Consider the following 17,213-nt stretch of genomic DNA (forward strand, 5'->3'; position numbering starts at 1 on the left):
CAACACCTGTATTTTTAATGGCATCCACTCTCTTTGTGAAATATAAGCCTCGTTACTGATCAACAAAATATTCCCCTACATGAGAGAATTAAACGTCCTTAACTCATGATCTACGTACGTGAAATTGCTTCAGGGTTAGAAGTTTTACATACGTACTGCAATCATTACTAGGCGCAGTGTCAAACTTATTACACAGAAGTCAGTAGCAGTAACATTCTCACATTACTACATCAATTTTTTTTTAATTCCTGTGCTTATATTTTACAATTAAATATTAATTTACTAATAGACAATCACGAAAATTGTGTCGCTGATAAAGCTAAAAATTCGGGCGATATTTTATGGGTACTTTTTACTATACAATAATTTTAAATGGTTATTTTTAACCAAGGAAGGCGTTATTTTTTTATTTCCTGTCTGAATGATGTTTTCGCGCGTTTTAACCATTATTCTGTAAATCTCCACGCTACAGATGGCAACTGTAAACCACTACACAATCATCCTGTGAGCGCGCCTGGTCACGCCATTGCCTTTTCGTCATGAGCGAAGTCCAGGACCCAGACGGCGTATCACCACATTATCAATTCAGAATCATTGAACTAGTCACGTGATACACGTTTTGATTGTAAAGTAATCACAATAAAACAGTTGTTTTTATCCCGTTTTAGTACATAACTATAACCTAGGTAAAGTACGTGCGTAATACGTAGGGGCGTGTATTTTTCGCGAAAACATTTCGAGACTAGTTGAGAGTCAGAACAAAGTAGCATCACCTATATTTCTTTACTGGGTGAGTTTCTTTCGGGTACATTGTCCACTGTCAGCACACCAATCACAACAATTAAGTTCGGAAGCAAACGCGTCCTGAATGGCTCGGTGAAATAAGGCAACTGCTTATCTCGCAGACGGCCGCCAATCACGAGGAAGAAACAGCTGACGCGGGCATACCGTGTTGCAGTCTAATGGTAGCACAGATTTCTTTCGCGAAAAATGCCTGCCCCTAGTAATACCTTACTATAAGATCAATTCCATCATTGTGCACTGCAAAGTACCGGCGTGACGTCCACCACTTAACTGTTAAGAGCGATGTAGTGCACAAACACTCCTGTCAAAGCGCTAATAGTATCTTAAAGTGACAACTTTAGTTATTACTTTCTCCTTGCCTGTACGGTTTAAAGAATATTTACTTGTTTGCTTTCTATGCTGTGGTTGTTATTATTATTAATATGGTTGGTGAAGTCAGTTCTTTATTCACATTTGAATTGAATACTGTGCGCTAATAATTAAAAAGGCAATTTCATAATTTGACTTAAACTGGTGGAAACTGTATAGCAACATGTTGGTAAGTGTCCTTTGGCCAGTGTGACAGAGATGGAATAATGCTGGAGCCTTATCTTTATGCGTGTGAGGCAATTTACGTATGTGGGAAAGAGATAGCCACGTGAGGAACTTATTGAATAACCTAGTATAGTTGAAAGTATCCTTGATAGAATAGTTCAATTTAAACGAGGAAAACCGAATACAATGGATAGAACCAAGTCAAATTATTTAAAAATACCAGGCGCATATTCGAAGCGAAATATATGGGATAATAACACAAGGTAGATGTTGACATTGTGTGTCTGGGTTTGCAACAGGCCATTCAAGAGAGAAAAATCTTATCGCACTTTCGTGGGACGAGGAGAAAGTGGTTTTGTGTGCATTTGGACGTCCTATGTCTGACTTAAAAATAGTTGCGCTTCGTTCATAGTGATCCTACACACGATCGAACTATTAAGAAGGAACGAAAACTAAGACAGCATGATACCATTACGTGAAGAGCGACGGCATCTTATTGTTTCTGATGCATTGTAGTAATGCATTCTTTTTTAAATATTTCATTTATCCGTATTTATCCGTATACAGACTATTGATTTTGGGGGGGAAATAGGCCATGGCCTATAGTTGTGATGACCAACTTGTCTTTTCGAGGGTCAGATATCATTCTTCAAAATAATCTGAGAGCTAGATACATTTTAATTAATATTAAATTGTATTGCAGCATTTTCTTAACGTTTGTTGAGTAAATAATAAACGCAATGTGGAGCATGATTAACCGTAAAATATTTCTCTTAAAAGAAATATATTTAAAAAAATCAAAAATCAAAATCCATTAAATATTACCATGAAAAATTAGATGTATTTAATTTTTTTTTAAATTTTCTGTTAAAATATCATGGTGTCTGATAACAACTTATTAGACTTTTAAGCCTAATATGGTTGAGTTTTGTTTGTAGGAAGTATTTAAAGACTGATTTCTGTTGTTTAAGCATAAACAAATATACAAACAATTACATAGTGTTATGTGTTTTAAAATGTTTCAGGTTAAACACGACAGGGCCTATAGGTACATGTCAATGTTTCTTTGCTAAAATATTTTCCAGGCGGGCTGTTAGAAGCCATGTCGCTGGCCACCAGTTGGTTGCCACAGGCCTATAGCAAGGCTGGAGTCACAATACCACGACAGCCCCGACACACGCCAATCAAAGACAAGGTCGCGGTGACGTCAACACCACAAAATACGCTCTCGAACGGCCCGCAAGAAGTAGGTTATATTTTTAATCTCGTCGTGTTGTGCCGCTCGGCGGGAATCCAAACAGGAAACCTTAGAAAACTAAACTTCAAAAATTATTACCTACTTGATAAATCTTTATGCCGAAAAAAAAATTGTTTTACGTTCAGGTACATTTTCACTTTTTTAGTGTGGTTTCAACTATATATTACGTTGTTTAATTTTTTCGCAGCTAACAGCAGACCTATTTTTCCCCCTGTTACTTAAAATAAGCTTAATCTCACTTTGTGCCAGAGATGACTTAATGTTATATTTTTAGGCACATCAACTATCAACAGGAAAATAAGATTTCCAAAAGGACTAAACTGATCTAAGCGCATCCTATACTGCATTTGCAGAAAGCCACATATTGGAGTTCGTCGTGTTAATGTTGTCGTGGTATTGTGACCCGACGCCATCAAGTCTGTCGTGCTGGAACGATGTACGACGCATAATCGGATTTGTCGTGTCGTTCCGTCGTGGCATTGTGACTCCAGCTTAAGGAACGAACACATCATTCGCTTGGCATGATTTCCAGAAACTACGGAAAACCGTAGAGCCCAGAGCGGGATTCAAAACCGTGTCCTGCGATGTACGAATCACGTGACTCACCATTGAGCCACATCACTGAGTCACAAGTCAATACAATCTAGAACCAATTGGATCGTTAGCGAGTTGCGTTGCGCTGTTTAAGAGGGAGATAAGGTCCTAGCCATCTTGCGCCTTAAAATATTTTTATTTCACTTGAAATAAGGCTTTTGTGCTAATTTTTTTCTTGTTTGACATGGCATACTAGGACTTAGCTTTGGTTGTTTTTTGAAGTCAACACTTGTAAACCGGTGTGATGACAGTTTTAGTCGCCCAGAGGAATAATAAGTTATTTCCACGCGGCACGTACCAACTATATGGCCTCTTAGTGCGTGTGTGGTTTGCAACACGATATGCAAGGTATGGGAGATATGCCGCGCCAAAAAATCGTTATAAATTGTTTTTAAAAAATTCAGAATTATAGCCAAAAAGATGGGAAAAATCCGCGATGGCTGGGCCTGACCCACTTAACCCTAACATGGAGTGTGCACGAGTTTCCTCCGTGTTGTGTTCGCAGGGGATCCAAGGGATGACGGGATCCCTGCTGTTCACCGTCATCATGTCCGCCTTCGGGTCGGGCTTCCAGCACGGGTACAACGGGGTGGTGGTCAACCCTCCGCAGATGGTGAGTGCTCCGCTGATGGAGGGGAGGAAGGATAGATAACTGCCGGTAAATATGTAGTTTAGCGATATTTGCGAAAAAAAAATTTAAAAATCCGAAAATAATTTTATTATATGCTCTTTCACTTCCTCTTTTCATTAAACCCGGTGGAGATAAGAAATTCCAAATACTTTAGGAGATATCGCCGTTCTTATTTTGCAATACATGACGTGTGCTATCATTCGACCGTCACCATTTTTTTATTTTTCCGTGTGTTCGTGAATGCCTAATTAATTAAAATGCTCGATTAGGTCAGGTCAGTTACATTATAAATACTTTGAAACTAAGCGGACATTAAAAATAATGTGAATTAATTTTAATGGTTGTTTAGTTTTAAAGTACCTATTTATAGTGTAACTGACCTGACCTAACAAACCGGGACAAAGGATGAACAGTAGGAACTCACGTAATTTTTTTTTTTACTTATTACTTGCGCAACAATATCCAAATAACAAATATAACATTAAAATTTGAAACGTTAAACACTCACCTAAGTTAGAGGCGGGTACAATTCCTTTGCCAATAGTAGAAAATTATGTAGTTCACCTACGTCGCGAAAAAAAAAAATGCATACTCGTAAACAAGAAACAATAGTGAAAGCCGCATGAATGCACGGGTATTGTGATGAAAATTTAAAAATTCGATATTTCCTAAAGTATTTGGAATTTCTTATCTCTGCCAGGTTTAATGAAAAGAGGAAGTTAAAGAGCATAGAATAAAAGTATTTTCGGAATTTTTAATTTTTTTTTAACAAATATCGCTCAACTATGAAAATTAAAAAATTCGATATCTCCTAAAGTATTTGGAATTTCTTATCTCCACCGGGTTTAATGGAAAGAGGAAGTGAAAGAGCATATAATAAAAGTATTTTAGGATTTTTAACATTTTTTTCGCAAATACCGCTGAACTACATATTTACCTAACTGCCCATTCTGACTGGCCAGGCCATTCTCTGATCGCGGCCACCCACAGGGACTTTGCGGTCTGCCAGTTTCAGCAAATGTTCGATATTCGTGAACAATTTTATATTCAATTCAATATTTCAAATCACATTTTTTATAAATTTTTGTTACGAATAGACACACCAAGTGAAAATTAACTACAAAAAAAAATTAATTGAAAAAATTTTAAACAATGTATGAAGCTAAACTGATTTATGGAGAAAATTTTATTTGTCTTCTGCAACATTATACATATATTGTTTTTATATGTAGCAATAATGTGTGATTATAATTTAAAATTATTAATGTTATTCTATTTTACATAATTAGTTGGATAAATAAGGTTTTTTTTATTTCATTTTACACCTCTCCATTATGGTTCTATACATCTCTTTTTTCTGTTTTTAGACCAGTTTTTCTTGGACACCTGTAAAGTATGAAAAAAATGTTTCGCGGTATGTTAAAATTTGATTCGAAAAATATTCGATATTAGAAAATTTTTATATTCTATTCGAATAAAAACAGAATGTGCAGAAGCTCGGCTGTGAATGGCACCATGTAAATACTGTGCCAAAATATCAACCCTTTAGTTTTCAGTCGCCACTGAAGATGCCTGGAGCAAGGCATGCCGAAACGTTGGGCACACAATCAATGATACTGACGTGGCTTCGACCCAGAAGCCAAGCAGTAGTTAGTGTAGTGACTGGCCGCGAGCCAATGATCTAGGTTCATTCGTTATTTTTTTTGCATTACTATTTGCATTGAGGTAATTCATTAGGGTATAATTTTCTGTGTCCACACAGCTGGGCAATGCTTGCAACTTTTCTTCTGAACTCCCGTTGTTTTAAATAATATTCTTCGCAAAGTCCTGGAGGTAGCGACACAAGCACGCTTTGCTGGGTGAGGCCACGCCCTATGATGTAATGTGCAGTGCAGTACAGTACAGTAAAGAGCAATGTAGAGAAGTGCAGTACAGAGCAATGTAGGGAATTACAGTGCAGTGCAGCTCAGTGCAGTCCAGTACAATGTAGTTCAGCGCAGTGCAGCGCAGTACAGTGCAGTGCAGAGCAGTGCAGTGCAGTGCAGCGCAGTGCAGTGCAGTGCAGTGCAGTACAGTGCAGCACAGTGCAGTACATGTGCAGAGCAGTGCAGCACAGTGCAGTGCAGTGCAGTGCAGTGCAGTACAGTGCAGCACAGTGCAGTACATGTGCAGAGCAGTGCAGCACAGTGCAGTGCAGTGCAGTGCAGTACAGTGCAGTGCAGAGCAGTGCAGCACAGTGCAGTACATGTGCAGAGCAGTGCAGCACAGTGCAGTGCAGTACAGTGCAGTGCAGCACAGTGCAGTGCAGTGCAGTGCAGTGCAGTGCAGTACAGTGCAGTGCAGTGCAGTGTAGTGCAGTGCAGTGCAGCGCAGTGCAGCGCCGCGGATGCCGGGTGCCCAGGTGCTGGAGCAGTGGATCCGCCAGGTGGCGGGCGACAGGAGCGGGCTGGCCCCAGAGGACGTGGACGACAACACCATCACGTGGGTGTGGTCTGGCGTGGTGGCCGTCATGTGCGTGGGCGGCATGGTGGGCGGCGCGACCACGGGCGCCGTGGCCCAGCGCTTCGGCCGCCGCGGGGGCCTGCTCGTCAACAACGTGCTGGTGTTCGTCGCCACCGCCATCTACGGTGACTGTCCTCCTGCCGGTCCCTGGTTCCCCCGCGCCCGGCTGTCCCTAGCGCCCCGTACACTAGCTGCCTCTGGTCCGGCCTCTGTCAGACCGAGCACGCTCGGCTCGCCGTCGGATGGCAGTTCCCTCCGAGCCGAGCCCCTGACCGAGCATATCCGCCAGTGTGCGGACTGGTCCGGCCTCTGTCAGACCGAGCACGCTCGGCTCGCCGTCGGATGGCAGTTCCCTCCGAGCCGAGCCCCTGACCGAGCATATCTGCTAGTGTGTGGGCTGGTCCGGCCTCTGTCAGACCGAGCATGCTCGGCTCGCCGTCGGATGGCAGTTCCCTCCGAGCCGGGCCCCGGACCGAGCATATCCGCTAGTGTGTGGACTGGTCCGGCCTCTGTCAGACCGAGCATGCTCGGCTCGCCGTCGGATGGCAGTTCCCTCCGAGCCGAGCCCCTGACCGAGCATATCTGCTAGTGTGTGGGCTGGTCCGGCCTCTGTCAGACCGAGCATGCTCGGCTCGCCGTCGGATGGCAGTTCCCTCCGAGCCGGGCTCCGGACCGAGCATATCCGCCAGTGAGTGGCAGGTCCCGACATGCTCGCCCCGAGCCCACAGCGAGTGTGCTGTCTGTTGCCGCATCGTCATGTCTTCTAATTACAATACAGTTTTATTTTTTTTGGGAGGAGTTCATAAATTTATATCGCACTCTTCGACCAGTGTTGGATATAGGGAGTAAGAAATATGTCAGTGGGCATATAAAACGAGAGTGCTACGAACAGCTGGTGAAAAAAAGCCAGAGAAATGTTTTCCAGACGCCGATGTCGACTTTGTGAAGAAAAAATATTGACAATTTACGTGCAAGCTTTCGTCTTGAACTGCGAAAAATTAGAACATCCAAACAAACAAAAATCCGCCAAACAGTGCAATGCTACTTGCAACCATTATGCAAGTACAACACCGACTGTCTTTGTAGAGAAAGAGACGAGCATGCTCGTGTAGTGTGCGGTGGCGGCCATGCAGCGAGCATATCTGCTAGTGTATGGGGCGCTTGGCTACCCTGCAGCTTGTTGCGTAAAGGAGGTTATGTCACAAATGGTTAACAATGAGTCATTATCACAGGCAAGTTTGCGAAATTATTTTTAATTTATTTCAAAACAGTAAATAAGTTTCTAAAGTTCTAAAGCAGTTAATAAAGTTAAAAAAACTGACTTCAAGAAACCTGATAATTTTCAATCGCGATTTTTAAAAAACTATAAATTTGGACTTAACCCCTTTTACGCAACAAGCACAGATATAAAACGAATCTAACAGCGCAGCTATCTGCGTTTGTTTTTAAAAAACCTGCGTGTTTCTTTGTCACGTGTTAATTGGGCCATCGATTATTTCTAACACCACACACGGCTCAGAACTATTGGGACCGTGGATTTGACTTACAGCAGAAATAGCATCCAATTAATAGCCAATGGACCTATATTCTCGTACACGCAGAATTTAATTTTATAACTGTACAGCTACTGCAAAAATCCAAGGTTTTCCGATGACCCGCAAATTAAGATTCCACAGTCCCCCTGTAAATTCAAGCCAATTCGATCGTTTCGTTGGTAGGGACCAGATACATTCGCGGATACTTTAGGTTGCAAGGAAGAGTTCTAAACCGTACGCCATCGAGTTGCGTTGATGACTGGAAAATGGTTGTTACAGCACACGATTTACCATTCTCAGCTCAGGCATTATACTCTGTTAGAAATCACAGAAAATTTATGTTTCAACAAAGAATTTACCCTACCTCGTATTAAATTGCAGAGTTGTTCGTGATTCTTGATGACTGGATCTTCGTAGAAATTACACCGTATTTGGACTTCCAAGTTTTGTTTCGACAGTAAGAGACACACGTGAAAGAAATTTAAATTTTTTTGTTTTTCAGAATTATATACAATTTTTTGAATATTTTGATAATATTCCAAGAGTATTGTAAATTCGTGTTTAAAGTAAGCGATCTTAGTACCTGTACATTTACGAAGATAAAGGTAAATTTAAGAAGATCCCTGGATGATTTGTAACTAACGTTATTCATAAAATTAAAGTAAAATTTTTTAACAGTTTGGTGGTCGAATCGTCCGTGTTTCTCTCAATAAGCGTTTTATTTCTCGCTAATTGTTCCGCCAACACAGCATTAAAATTTCTCAAGCGTACTTAGGGCAATTAAGCTTATCCTGGCCACTACCGATCAAGAGTCTTGGTTACACGCAGCTGTCTGTTTCCAAGAATATCGGCAGTGCGACCATTATAATCCTCCCCCCCCCCCCCCCCCACCCTTCTTCGTGTGAGAGGATGCTCATTGTGAAAATGAGGTTAAAGGAAGAAAACACGAAGTTGGACGACTACCATGGATCAAGTTAAGCCCATGGTGGTGTGGTGAATACACAGCTCACTAAATAGATTACCTTTTGTGTCTTTACTCATTTTGTACACTTTTTTTTTCAAGTAGGTCACTACCTACTGCCATAAGCTTTAATATTAATTATATTCGTAGATTAAACTAGCAAGATAATTGGAATAGTTTAAAATTTCCAAACAAAGTAGAATTTATTTTAAGAAATCTTTTTTAAGTGGATTATAACTTAAAATCTATCATTATGCTAACATTCAATAACGATCTTTGAGAGCACCGCTATCTGCTCATGTAAAAAAAATTCTGTTCTTTTTTTTTTGTACAGGAACGTGTAAGGTTGCAAAATCCTACGAGATGTTTCTCATCGGGAGATTCATTATTGGGATCAACAATGGCCTCAACACCGGTCTTTGTCCCATGTATCTCTCCGAGATCTCTCCGAAGCTGCACAGAGGAGCTGTAAGTCCAAGGAACAAGATATAATTTACAGCATTTCGTTTGGACGTGTGAATAGTGTGTGCTAAATTTAGTTCGCAGTGCTAGAGACGTGTGGTTTTTGAACTTCCTGCTGGCTAGCAGCGCATGGTTTTGAAGTAGGCTGCCTACCAAGGTTGGCGGCCCTGCAGGAAACCAACGAATATAATATGAAAACGAGGTTGAAGGTAGAAAACACTAAGGTACATAACTACCATGGATCAAGATAAGGCCATATTGTTGTAGTTAATATACAGCTCACTAAAAAAAATTAGCTATCGTTACTTTGATCATTTAGATCACTTCACCTACTGGTGAAGAAGAAAAAGTTGTTGTTCGACCATCATGGCGGTAAGTTGTGCTATTGTGCACGCTAGCTGCCAATCACATTGTTCGTAAATGACTCGTTATTAATTGTTGAGATTTATATGGATTTTTGAGTCTTTTATATTTCCAGACATGTCTAGGATTTTTAAATACGTTTCCTATACCTATAGTACACTTCTAGCACCTTCAATTTTGATTCCTACCTGTAAATTTAAACGAAAATTAATTGCCAATAGTTATAATGATTTTGGTTCTGAACATGTGATGATTGATTTAAAGTGTTTATACACAGAAAAGCACAAAATCATTTCCTACAACAGGTTTGTGTCAAGTCAATTGGAATTTCTGCTCGAAGCATTTGTGTTTAATGCTTGAAATGCCAGAGGAAAACATTCAGCTTGAAATTCAAGTACAGAGAATACAAAATAGAGAGTTACATCGGGAGCTTCATTTTGAATTGTGAAATTAAAATTATATGATTCTCTGAATAATCTATATATATAAAAATGTTATGTTGGTTTGTGTACGCTTCAAAAACTCAAAAAGTTCTGCACCGATCGAGCTGAAATTTTACCATTATATACAACCCGCATCAAGGATGGTTTTTATCTACTTTTCACGTCAGCAACATACCCGCGACTGCGAAAAAATAACTTTGCCATTTTATTAATGTGTTTTCTCACCAATAAAAACAAAAAACATGCATTTTCTGTTATGGAAACGTTTCTCCATGCCAAAGGATTTCTCTTAGCAATGGAAAAAACTAAGTCAAGTGAAGCGAGCAGGAAATGGCTTTATACAATGAGAATGCTTATATTGTGAGGTGCAATAATTATAAAATGACTAAGCGTAGCTACCGGTATGGGACTAATTATACAATATGAATGAGGTACTTTAGTGTGATCGTGTCTCGATTGAGCTGCGCCGTTATCCAAATCGTAAGTAGAGGTTATGTTTTGTATGGGTCTATCACCACTTGATGTGGAATTCATGTAGATGGTTCTAGGCTATTCATTTTTTGAGCTCCTTAGACCCTATACCTTTTTTTTTAATTTTTAATTTAATTAATATTTTCTATCGCCAATAACAACAATTGCATCAATCATTGCAGTTGACTACGAATACTCTATGCAGAATGATCCATCAGCTGAGGTATTCTCACGACAGTTACTGGAAATTGGAAACGGACAGCTGCCAGTCGAAGAGACGTCTAGACGAATATCATTTCCCGATCATTTTTGTAATTTAGTAACATCGAAAGAAGAACTGATCGAAAAAGTATTTCCTGACATTAAAAAAAAAATCATAGAAATCACGATTGGCTCAGTGAAAAAGCTATCCTTGCCGCAAAGAATAAATATGTCTATCAACTTAATAATGTTATTCAATACAGTATTCAAAGTGATGAAATTACATATAAGTCGATAGACACCGTTGTGGAAGCAGATTAAGTAGATAATTATCCAACGGAATTTTTAAACTCACTTGATCTGCCCGGGATACCACCACACATACTTAAATTGAAAATAGGTGTGCCAATTATCCTCTTGCGGAATATTAATCAGCCAAAACTCTGCAAAGGCACATGACTTTCAGTTAAGAAATTAATGAATAACGTAGTGGAAGAAACGATTTTAACAGGGCCTTTCAAAGGTGAAGATGTCCTCATTCCTCGAATACCCATGATCCCGACCGATACATAATTTCAGTTTGAAAGATTTGACTTGTCCCAGGCAGAGAGGAGGAGCAGGAGCGGTCCCCGAACAGGGGTCGCTGCCCAAGAGCAGGGGAAGATCGGGCAGAGGTGAGGAGCGGGAGCGGTCCCCAAGTAGAGGTCGCTGCCCAAGCACAGGGAGAGGTAGGAGCGGTCCCCCAGAGAGGTCGCTGCCTATCAGAGGAGGAGGGAAGGAGGAGGAGCGGTCCTGCAGAGAGGTCGCTGCCTACCAGAGGAGGGAAGGGGGAGGAGCAGTCCTCCAGAGAGGTCGCTGCCTAAAACAATACTGCTCAAGTATTCAGTCACTTTTATTGGCCCAGAATTACTGGGAAGAGCTTTCTGCCTGGCTTAGCTCAGCCAGGGTAAATATACAATGTATGTACATATTCAGTAGGGAGGGCACATCTGTACCCTTCCTGTGCATACATATTCGAATTACAATACTCTTTACATTCACTTGTATCATTAACAGGTTTCTTGTCACAACACTATATATTTACATATTTGTCCTGAATTAGGCTGGGCAGATAGACAAAGTTACCTTAATTCACATTCCCCTTTGTCTGCCATCTAGGGGCGGGTGGCGAACTAACGTTCGCCACCATAGATTGTGTAGGAGGGGTGGCGCACTTGGGGCTTGTGCTATCATACCAGCCGAGGCCAAAATGGTGGACATGACAATTCGCCCCCCTCCCTCTGTGGCCTTGGCTGGGATCGTTGCACATGCCAGGAGTCAGCACGCTGGGCTTCAGTCCCAGGGCTGGCTCCTCTACACTGGCCACTACACTTCGCGGAGGTTAGTCGGTAGCGGGCTGGGCTGCCCAGCCGTTCCCATGGTCGTAGGGTCCTGGAGGTAGTTGTCCTGGTGGAGAGGGGCTAGTAGGTTCCTGGGGTTCGGGGTTTTTGGACAGATCTGTTTTCCGTCTCCATGGCTGCAGGTGAATCCTGTTCTGGGGAAACCATATTCCTTGGTCTGGAAAAGGCTCTTTCTTCCAGTGGCATCTTGCCTTTGAGAGGGTGCCGCTCAGCGGCTGTCTCCATGACTGCATGGTCGATTTCCCCTTTGGGGTTCCTCCTTTCTGGCACCACTGAAAACCACTGCCCGAGTTATTTTGGCTTAGCTTGGTTCTGGCAGAGCGAAGGGAAGGAATTTCTTGAGGTCTCTGGTCCCCTTGCGTCAACACAACCATAGGTTGGTCTCTGTGTTGTTCAGTGCAGATTCCAGGATTAGGGTTAACACCACTTTGATTAGGGGCATTCAGGTCACCCATTCCTTTGGTGCCCCAGTCAAGAGTCCGGCGGGACGTTCGCCCGAAGTGTATAGTTTGATCTTCAAAGTCCAATATCGCCTGCTGCTGCGTGAGCCAATCTTGGCCCAGCACAAGTTCTTCTCGAAGGTCCTTTGCGACTAAACATGGGCTCTCCATCTCCATATCGGCTATGTAGCATTGTACCACAGCATTGCCCAGTAAGGTCATGGTGGATCCCTGGGTGGCAAGCTGTGCCATTTGGGGTTGGGAATTAATAGGGGTCCCTATTATCTGCACCACACTCTCGCGCACATAATTAGTGGTGGCGGCTGAGTCGATAAGAGCCTGAATGGGCTGTGAGTCCAGTTGCACCTTGACTCTTGGCAGTTCTTGTTGTGGGTGGTGCTGTACGCACATAAGGCTCGGGGTCGGTCTACCCTCGAGCCGAGCTTGGGAGTTGAGGTCTTCTACCTTCGGTGTAGGGGTAGGGCTCGTTGGCACCACTCTTTCCCTCCAGGGGTCTACTGTGTTGAGGCTGTTCCTTTCAGACTGTTGGCAGCGGAGCAGTGGGCAGTCTTTGTGAAAGTGTTGTTCAGGGCATTGCCAACACTTCGGCAACCTTTTGTTGGGGGTAGAATATTCTTGTACCAGGGTTGGTGGTGAACAAGGTTTACTTGTTACAGTGCCCCTAGTTTCGAGACAGTCTCGCTGCACGGCAGTGGCTCGAACCATAAGTTCGGATAAATTCTCGGGAGGCGGATGCCGTAGAAATGGCCGTAGGTTGGGCCGCACCAGCTCCAACAAGGTAGGAAGAAATTCATTTGGGTCTCTCCCTGGGTGTAGCCTCTTATAAAGTTTTCTTTTCTGTAGTAAGAAACTTTCGACATCCTCTCCTTCCTTTTGTTTGGTACCATATAATTGGGCAGTAAGCTTTGCCAGTCTTGATTGGCTTCCAAAATGGTTCAGGAAGCCCCCTGTGAACTCTTCCCAGGTGTCATACAGCCCCTCATGGTTATTCCACCATCTAGAGGCTTCCCCAAGTAGTAATGGGCCTATCTGGTCCACCCATTCGGTGGGGTGGATTGCATGTGCCCGTAGGGCTTGCTCCCATTGGTGGACAGATTGCACAGGGTCCTCATGATCCTGCCCTCTAAAGGGCCGAGGTACACTTGCAGATCCTGTACTTGAAGGTAAACTGGGATTCACTCTACACTGGGCGCAGGTAAACGACATCCCAGCAAGGTCCAGTGGTGTATCTTCCCAGCCTAGACAGGCGAGATGGTAGTCGCGATGGCAGGCCTGGCAGGTGACGATGACTAGGGCTGTCTCCGGGCAGTTCGGCGCGAAGCAGTGCCGGGGAGCTGGAACTGTTGGCTTCTTCTCTACCAGAAGTTGTCTGCAGGGCTGGCATATGTGGATATATGCCTGTTCACTGACTTGTTCCACGATACCAAGGCATTGTAGGTGAAACTGGGCATTGCAGCATACACAGGGAATGCTGGGTCCATCCGGTGCACTGCAGCGAGGTGCGGCACAGGATCCAGAAGACATCCTTCAGTTGGGTTGGGTGCCACCAGGTGTTTTCTGCACTCCTGGAAGTGGATGTGGCTCCGGCTGTGCTGATAGCTCTCGTAGAGGCAGGGCGTGGTCCTCAGGTTATCCAAGCTGACTGGCCCCATGTTGGGCGCCAAATTGACTTGTCCCAGGCAGAGGGGAGAAGCAGGAGCAGTCCCCGAACAGGGGTCGCTGCCCAAGAGCAGGGGAATATCGGGCAGAGGTGAGGAGCGGGAGCGGTCCCTAAGTAGAGGTCGCTGCCCAAGCACAGGGAGAGGTAGGAGCGGTCCTCCAGAGAGGTCGCTGCCTACCAGAGGAGGAGGGAAGGAGGAGGAGCAGTCCTGCAGAGAGGTCGCTGCCTACCAGAGGAGGGAAGGGGGAGGAGCAGTCCTCCAGAGAGGTCGCTGCCTAAAACAATACTGCTCAAGTATTCAGTCACTTTTATTGGCCCAGAATTACTGGGAAGAGCTTTCTGCCTGGCTTAGCTCAGCCAGGGTAAATATACAATGTATGTACATATTCAGTAGGGAGGGCACATCTGTACCCTTCCTGTGCATACATATTCGAATTACAATACTCTTTACATTCACTTGTATCATTAACAGGTTTCTTGTCACAACACTATATATTTACATATTTGTCCTGAATTAGGCTGGGCAGATAGACAAAGTTACCTTAATTCACATTCCCCTTTGTCTGCCATCTAGGGGCGGGTGGCGAACTAACGTTCGCCACCATAGATTGTGTAGGAGGGGTGGCGCACTTGGGGCTTGTGCTATCATACCAGCCGAGGCCAAAATGGTGGACATGACAGATTGCAATTCCCAATTTGATTGGCATTTGCAATCACTATCAATAAAGCTCAAGGTCAATCTTTAGAATTGTGTGGTTTAGATTTAGATGCGGATTGCTTTTCACATGGACAACTTTATGTTGCGTGTTCCCGAGTCGGAAAACCAGATAGTCTTTATATCTACGCATACAGTGGAAAAACAAAAAAATATTGTATATCCATAAGTATTGCAAAATTAAACTTATATGAAATGTATTCTTTGTTTTGTTTCTCATTTCTCAACTATTCAATCACAATGTGCCACAGCGAAGCGTGGCAGGGTACAGCTAGTTATATTATAATAGTTTTATTTCCTCTTTTTTTAACACTTTGACTCCAATTCACCATGTCACGTGGAACCCTTGTAGGTATGATATAAAGTAATGACACTATGATCTATGAATAATGTTTTACATTTATAATATTCAAACACAGTCTCTGTTTTCGTTTTGTCAGATTTTTTGCTACTACTTGTTCTCAGACCTCTCTATAAGTAATGGAAGATTTCAATAACAACGTAATTAAGGCACGCCTAACATATTTTGCAAGAAGCAACTATGTTATAATAGAACATAACTACTATTAGGTTAAAACTTAATTTATTTTCTGTTTCAAATTTTTTTATTTTCCTTAAATGATTTTTTATTTTCTTCACGAATATCAGTTCGAGGGTAAACAAATCACACTTTATAAATGTGATGTATGATTCCTACAATAAACATTAAACTAAATATTGTGTGTAGTTTTGCTGCAATCTCAGTTTAAAATATAAAATAAAATTATTGTAGGTAAGGGATTTTTGTAAAAAGTTTATAAATAAATGCAATGTAAAATCATAAAATGTATGCATAAAAAGTTTTTTTTTCGCTGAGATAAGTTATTTGTGACATGTATTTCATTGATGAATTTAGAAATTGGTTAAATGTTATTGAGTGATAACTCTTAAAATATTTTCAAAGCATGTTTTAAGTTAACTTAAATAAAACTTGATTGAAAAAATTTTCAAATATAAGTCCAAGCAAGCTTCCCTGTGGCTTTCATGTGGACATGTAATACCTGTGGCTGTACGTCAACTGATGAGCGTGTTTCACTGTATATTGCCTGAAGCTTTGGCCTGTATGAGGGCAGGCAACAAATCGAAAATGTCGACAAACTTAATGTTTTACACCTGGTATTCTTAACTGTACTATCCTACTAAATATGTTTGGTTATATTCATGGGCGTTTATCCCTCGGGGGCCAGGGAGGGCAGGCCACTTCAGGAGTTAAAACCCCCCTCACTGTGAAAGGGAAACTTAATCCCGTACCTCCCCCCTTCCCCAAGCAAGATTTTCGCCCCGGTTATATTCAACAGCACCTGTTAGAATGCTTTACTGTGTGTTACAGTTTGGATTCCAAACAATAAGTTACAGTTTAATTTATTTTTGGGTTTTGTCATTTTTTCTATGTTTCTTTAGAAACTGTTCGTAAAGAGTCGGAAATGCGCAATCTTTATTTGATAAATTTAACCATACCTCAATTTAAATAAATTTCAATCTGCTTAATAATTGCGTTGCACTTATTTTGACGTGCACGCCTGTGAAAGTGAGCTTATATTAAGGCTGGTGGATGGGCATATTCCACTTTGTACTGTAGCAAAGGTTCAAACCATGCTAACTGCTATTATTTTTGTAGCAGCAAACCACGGTCTGATCACCATCTTTGCCTTGCTGGGTGGATCTTTAGGTTTTACCAGTTTATTAGAAATGAACAAAAACAAGGTGTGATTCCGTCTGAAATATAATTACTCCATACTGAGGAAACTTATAACAGATACAAGAAAATATTAACGTACAATATTAATTACATTCTTAAACAGCTCTCAGGTATATTAAAAAAATTAATGGCCGGCCGTACATGGAATCATCAAACGTTTCATTTACTAAAAAAAATACATAAACCAATAAAAAAAATTACAAATATGTTTAAACGATCCCAGGATATATACTTAAAGTCCATAAATTATGTTTATCTAATTAACTGCATCTGACGACGTAATTTAAAGAAAATTCAGAAAAGGGTCAAAAGATACAGAAGCACCGGAGGTCGGGGCTTCGTTTCCCGGAGATCACGCGGGAACATGATGCCAGGGCGCTTGTGTCCTGTTGAGGAAGGGAGATGAAAATGCCAATTCGGCTTCCGGCTCTCGGACCCTGTCTGGAACAGTCCGAATCAATACTGATCAGAACTTGTACA

The 17,213-nt window shown here is 42.0% G+C and overlaps 1 protein-coding gene across 1 annotated transcript in view; it reads left to right on the forward strand.

The window, feature by feature from the left end:
• The first annotated feature begins 1,145 nt into the window (after positions 1-1,145).
• Positions 1,146-17,213, forward strand: part of LOC134542060 (solute carrier family 2, facilitated glucose transporter member 1-like) — a 37,355-nt gene continuing 21,287 nt past the window's right edge. The window contains exons 1-4 of the mRNA XM_063385983.1: positions 1,146-1,342; positions 3,696-3,803; positions 6,223-6,448; positions 9,154-9,287. Coding sequence (XP_063242053.1) covers positions 1,337-1,342; positions 3,696-3,803; positions 6,223-6,448; positions 9,154-9,287 — 474 coding nt within the window. The 5' untranslated portion in view covers positions 1,146-1,336. The remainder of the gene's footprint in view (positions 1,343-3,695; positions 3,804-6,222; positions 6,449-9,153; positions 9,288-17,213) is intronic.

Source organism: Bacillus rossius, chromosome 1, assembly GCF_032445375.1.
Source record: "Bacillus rossius redtenbacheri isolate Brsri chromosome 1, Brsri_v3, whole genome shotgun sequence".
NCBI classification, from domain to species: domain Eukaryota; kingdom Metazoa; phylum Arthropoda; class Insecta; order Phasmatodea; family Bacillidae; genus Bacillus; species Bacillus rossius.